Source organism: Pyxicephalus adspersus, chromosome 3, assembly GCF_032062135.1.
Source record: "Pyxicephalus adspersus chromosome 3, UCB_Pads_2.0, whole genome shotgun sequence".
In the NCBI taxonomy this organism is placed as follows: Eukaryota; Metazoa; Chordata; class Amphibia; order Anura; family Pyxicephalidae; genus Pyxicephalus; species Pyxicephalus adspersus.
Genome location: NC_092860.1, coordinates 8,742,743 through 8,748,721, shown reverse-complemented (window position 1 = coordinate 8,748,721; position 5,979 = coordinate 8,742,743). Strand labels below are relative to the sequence as shown.

Genomic DNA, 5,979 nt, shown 5'->3' with positions numbered 1-5,979 from the left:
ATTACAATAACCTACCATTCCGCGTTACAATGCCATACTAGGCACTAGGCTGTGGTTCTGGCATTTATTTACATTTCCATGCCAAACTCCAATTCTGCTACTTTTGCTTCCCTGCACCACCCACTTCTTTGGGATTCTACTCCCAGTTGAGGATAGAAAAGCTGTACTGCACATGTGTGGGACCTGCATCAATGGATTGTTAGCAGATGCCGCACAATGGCCTTTTGGACCTTGGTAAGCAGACCACTGTTGAGGAGGAGGGGGTAGGTTAATGTATGGGAAGGTTGGGGGGTAGAAAGTGCACTTATCCTTTAAACTTAAATCTAAAACCTGAACTCCTTTGTTTCCTGTCCTTTTATCAGGATAACGTCAATGCACTTTATAGCAGCTAAACTATTTCTGATGCAGAACTTGACATATCGGGTTTTTTTTTTTTTATTGATCTGCAGGTACAGAACCCTCTCCAGCTTTACTGCTGTCAGCTGAAAGCCGTAGAACTAAGAGGTTTGCCAGTAACACAACAACTGCATCGGAGTCCTCACAGAACCCAGGCCCGGACAACCGAGAGGCAGCAGACACATCTAGAAACACTGGCAAGAAAACGATTAACAAAGAGAAAACAGGTGAGTGATGGCACCTGGTCCAGGACACTCTTGGCATTGTTTTTATTTATCTGTGAATTGTTTTTGAAATATTTTTGAGATTGTAAGTCTACAGAATTGTTCTGAACAAAGTAAATGCCATTCCTAAACATTTACATGTGATCTGTCTTCTTCTGCAGATAAAATGGATGTGTTCAACTCAGGTGCAAAGACTCCACTGCCTGCCACCAACTTCCTGGGTCGCTCGAGCAGTTTGGAGATTAGCTGGCCATCTCAAGGCAAGCGTCGGGCTGGGAACAAGACAAGCGGCGCACTTCACGAACCTTTCCAATCACAAGGGAGTGGCAAGAAGCAAAAGTCACGCGAGCAGCCACACGTGTTTGGTAATGGTTTTGGCGCGGACTCCTTCAGTAGCCTGGCCAACTCCTACAGCCCCTTCGGGGGCAGTGCCAACAGCGGCATCGCAGCAGTACAAAAGCCTATTCGGACAAAAAAAGGGGAGAGGCCAGAGGAGGAAGACAAGAGTAAGGGGGGTAAACGCAAGTCAGGTAATGAGTTTCTAGTCAAACTTGACCACGAAGGAGTTATGTCTCCAAAAACAAAGAACGGTAAAGCCCTCTTGCTCTGCGACAAGGACTTTGGGCTCCGGATAGGACACAACTATGGTGCTTCGTCGGGATTGGCCAAGGACAAGAAACGGAAACCACCTTTGCACGAACACTTGTCAATGGGCCTTGCACTTGGGAAGTACACTGGGCAAACCGAATACGGTGTGAACTGTGACAGCGATTGCTCGTACTTTGACCAGGATGAGGAGGATAATCCAGGAGGACTACGAGCAAGGGTCCCGTCTAGATATCTGGCGGGATTGCCGGTGTCTTCTTCATCCTCTGGCTCTTCTTCATCTTCAAGCTCTGGCTCCATTTCTAGCTCCAGCATATGTTCTACGGACAATGAGGACTTTTCAGAGAGTTCAGATGAAGCAGACTCTGCCATGCTTTTGCAGCCCTGCCTCACGCACCCTGTGCCCACTTTGTTAGCACAGCACGCGGAGGATAATGGACAAGGGTCCCGGGGTTGCTTTGTCTCAGGACAAAAAGCCAAACAGAGGAGGAAAGGGACCCCTTCAAATTTTCCTAAAACCAAAGAGCCCCTACCTAGACAGCAACGCCTGCCCTCTGTGGAAAACCGGCCAAAGATTTCCACCTTCCTTCCCGCACGCCAGCTCTGGAAGTGGTCCGGAGAGCCCACCCAGGTAAGAAGTCTTTCTTGCAGCTTTCTTATGGCTATGGATCAGGACTTAGAGTTGGTCATATGTACTGTAAAGAGATCTTTTGTGAAAAACCTTCTTAAAGGGGTGGCCTACAGCTGCGTATTCACTGTTCTGTAAGGTTTAGGGTGTAGTTAGACCAGAGCCACTGGTATGTGGTGTACTCTATGTATGTTGACTCCTTGTGCTGCTTCTCCTTCCTCCAATCTGATTCCCATGGTAATGGGTTGGCAAGAGGCTGATGACAGTTAAAATTTAGATCCTAGATTTAGATAAATTTAGAATCCTATATTTATACAGAATTGCATTCATTTTAATCTTTTACATCCATTTAGGGTTTAGCAATTGAGCAAGGATTGGCTCATAAAATATAGATAGCCCCATTTTCGATATATGAAACTACATATAAGGGTTGCAAAAGATTGCAAACACGGTATATGGAGGTGTATGGTGCACGGAGGTCCTATCTGAAGTCGCTAACTAATTTTTTTTTATACTTTCTCTCCAGAGGCGGGGAATGAAAGGAAAAGCCAGAAAACTTTTCTACAAGTCGATCGTGCGGGGGAAGGAGACCTTGCACGTGGGCGAATGTGCAGTTTTCCTGTCGGCCGGACGCCCGAACCTGCCCTACATTGGACGCATCGAGAGCATGTGGGAATCCTGGGGCGGCAATATGGTGGTGAAAGTCAAGTGGTTTTACCATCCAGAAGAAACGAAACTGGGCAAAAGGCACAGCGATGGCAAAGTAAGTAGTATTTGAACTTTCCGGTGGCCCAGTTTAGGGCAATGCCAGCGTCACTCCTTAGGTGGTAGATAACCCATCCAACTTTTTCGAACTTTTGTACACTGCATTGGTAAAATTTCTCTAGCTTAGTTTGTTCCCAACCACTTGCAACAACCAATAGGATTGAGTTTGTAGCTTGATTTATCGGATATTGGCTTCTTTAATGTTCAGGTGCACTTGAAATAAAATTTGTCTTTTGCATCACATGACTTGCTAAGTAACTTATGTTGTTTTTCCCCATCCTGCAGAATGCATTGTACCAGTCGTCGCATGAGGATGAAAATGACGTTCAGACAATCTCACACAAGTGCCAGGTGGTGAGCCGCCAGCAGTACGAAAAGTTGAGCCACAGCAAGCGCTACCAGGACCGGCAAAACCTCTACTACCTGGCAGGGACCTACGATCCAGGAACTGGGAGGCTGGTGACTGCAGAGGGCGTGCCAGTGCTGTGCTGAAATGCCACGCGGGAGTTAACCTGGGGGGGGGAGGGTTTGTCACTCTTACTAGATAGCACTTCGCACCATCGCACATCAAAGGCTCGCCAGTAGCATGCACCTATCTAGAATCCTCTATACACTAAAAAAAGTTACACCCACCAACCGTCACAGAAAAGCATACGCACAATTCCAAGCCCAAACTTACGGGCGAAACACTAATCCAAGACGGTCTCCTGATGCACCCTGGGAGTCGCATGTACTCTGGCCGAAATCAGCAGCTCTTTCTCCGGAAGAGAAACACGGTTACACATTTCTGAGGTTTCATGCTCCATGATGTACGAGGCAATGGGGGCACCCCACACTAAATCAGTTGCTCCATTGAGAGCAACTCTAATTATTTCTCTCATATGTAGAGATCACCACACATGAGACAATCGTAGAAGACCAGTTCTCTCTGACAGTCCATGACATTTTTTGTCCACGAGTAGCTGAAGGTAAAATTGCACAGGTTTGGTAGATCGTGCCATTAATGTTTTTAAAAATTGGATGAAAAGCAAAAATTACCAAATAGGCCCGTTCCCTAGGGCAGCGGTCCTCCAACCTGTGGTCCGCGGCCCTGGCCAGTGCACCCCCCAGTGGGGTCAGGAGAAGAACCCTGCTTGGTAGGAGGGGCACCGGCCAGAGCTGTGCACCATGTCTTCCGTATGTATCACAGGCTCAGGGCAGTGAGTTGTGTCTCTGGACCAGGCTCAGACCTGGGATGAGAGAGTGGGCAGGTTCTGGCATCATAACCTCACTTTGGGGGAAGTTTCATACCCTTTAAGTGACACACTGCTCCCCGCACATTCTTGGTCCGGAGCCTGTAAATTTAGTGGTCTGTGACGTCCAAAAGGTTTGGGACCACTGCCCTAGGATAATGGTCCAGTACCCCTTCCCCATACTAACCCCCTACTGGGTGCTATGTTAAACAATTTATATTCCTTGGATCAACATTGGAAGGTTTTGGTTACCAAGGTCATATCGTCACTGTTTTAGGATCCATCTTGACATTGATTTTCCCATTTAACATTTTTGGATCCATATTGATTTGGGTCCAGGAGTTGGAATTTTTAAATGGTGGAGTTGTTGGATTCATTTTGGATCCTAATTTTTAATGAAAGATTTTTGGAGAAATTTTAAAAATAGTTGGAAGATCAGAATCCTTGAATAGATGTTTTTGATATCAATAAACAATCGTGTCAAAAACATTTAAAAGATCCCTGAACAAATAAATGAACAAAAGAATAAAGAAATAGGATTTTTAATGCAGATCAGTGGATAAGACCTGATGCCTTATAAATCCCATTTCTTGGTTTATCTTCTTTGTTCATTTGCATGTTTTTGGATTTTGATACCAATGGTAAAAACATTTTAAGGGTGACCCTAACAGCACAACCAATCCTGTGCAGGGTAGCCTTCCTTGGCTGAGTTCCCCGCTCCAAAGAACATATCTTGTTGAACAAATCCAAGACCTACTGACCCCTGAAGGGCTACAGGCAGCAAAGCTAGGAGTGTCCTTTCTTTGCCCCCTTCCAAAAAAAAAATGTCTGCTCTTCAACAGTTTACAGTATTATTTTTTTTCATACCTACAACCTCAGATGACAGTTTCTGGTCAGGTGGTACAATGTAGCACTTCGGAACACTATATTAAAAAAAACAAAAATACTACATAAAGTCTGATAAAACCACGGGGTGTTTATAAGGCACTTAACAGTATTTACAGACAAAAAAGAAAAAAAAAACATACACGGTGCCCAAAATATACAGCTTTCACACACGGAGCATTAAAACTGCTGTGAATTTTTTTTTTGTTTTTTTGCCATCAGGCTGCTCAAAAAAATTGTCCTCAACATTTTGTCGATTCTGAGATGCACGTATCAAACCGATTTCTTTCCTAGCAAAAAAAAAAAACTGCTACATCCATCTTAAGAATTGTTTTCATTCAATTTTATGTTTGTAATTATTTGTATTTTTTTTGGGGGGGTGCGGGAGGGCGGGCCCGGGCGTGTTTATTTGTATTATTCCTAATTTATCTTCAACAGCCTCAAGTTTCAAGCCATATTCTCCCCAGTACCTCTTTCAGCTTTTCTTCCCGAAAGGCAAGATCAGGTGTAATAATATTCTATTTATTCACTGTGTAAATACAGAACTTCTTTTGGAAAGTTTTTATTAACAAAATAAAAAGTGCAAAAAAAAATCCTTAAAAAAAAAAACCGAGGGGAAAAAAAAAAGAAAGAAAAAACGAAACCCTTATTTTGCTGTCGCTAAAGTACAAATTATGCACTGTATCCTCTTGGCAAGGCTGGGAATATTAGGAATTATGTATAATTTGTAAGTATATTGGGAGCTGAGGATAGTAAATAAAAAAGCACTTGGGGCAGGGACTTGAAGGGGGCAACGAAAGACAATTTAAATATCTTTAAAAAAAAAAAAAAATAAAAGTCACATTTAAATACTTTTATTGTTTAAATAAAAAAAGAAACCAAATTCCTGAAAATATGTAAATAGTTTGTCTGAAATATTTTTTTTTGTGTTGTTTAAGACATTTTTTAAGGAAAAAAAAAAAAAGTTAAAGAAAATTGTATTGGGAATGTCAATATGGTCCGATGGAATAAAAAGGAAAATTATTATATAAATATATATTATATAAAATGAAGAGTTGTGTGGTCTTTTCTTGGTCGTCTTCTTTCACTGGCTCTTTAAGATGAGGAGATTAAGGTATTGGAATTGCTACACCTGTGTTCCCAGCTCCACCCCCTTGGGAGTGGTTATTTGCAAGGGCGTGTCTATATTAGATGTTGAGTTATTACAAAGAGTGGGGAGTGACAGAGCAAAGTGTAAATTGAC

At 43.0% G+C, this 5,979-nt stretch overlaps 1 protein-coding gene across 1 annotated transcript in view; it reads left to right on the top strand.

Annotated features, from left to right (window-relative positions):
- Positions 1 to 5,788, top strand: part of BAHCC1 (BAH domain and coiled-coil containing 1) — an 85,696-nt gene extending 79,908 nt beyond the window's left edge. The window contains exons 25-28 of the mRNA XM_072403492.1: positions 450 to 623; positions 782 to 1,857; positions 2,381 to 2,617; positions 2,905 to 5,788. Of these exons, the coding sequence (XP_072259593.1) occupies positions 450 to 623; positions 782 to 1,857; positions 2,381 to 2,617; positions 2,905 to 3,111 (1,694 nt within the window). The 3' untranslated portion in view covers positions 3,112 to 5,788. The remainder of the gene's footprint in view (positions 1 to 449; positions 624 to 781; positions 1,858 to 2,380; positions 2,618 to 2,904) is intronic.
- The last annotated feature ends 191 nt before the right edge of the window (positions 5,789 to 5,979 follow it).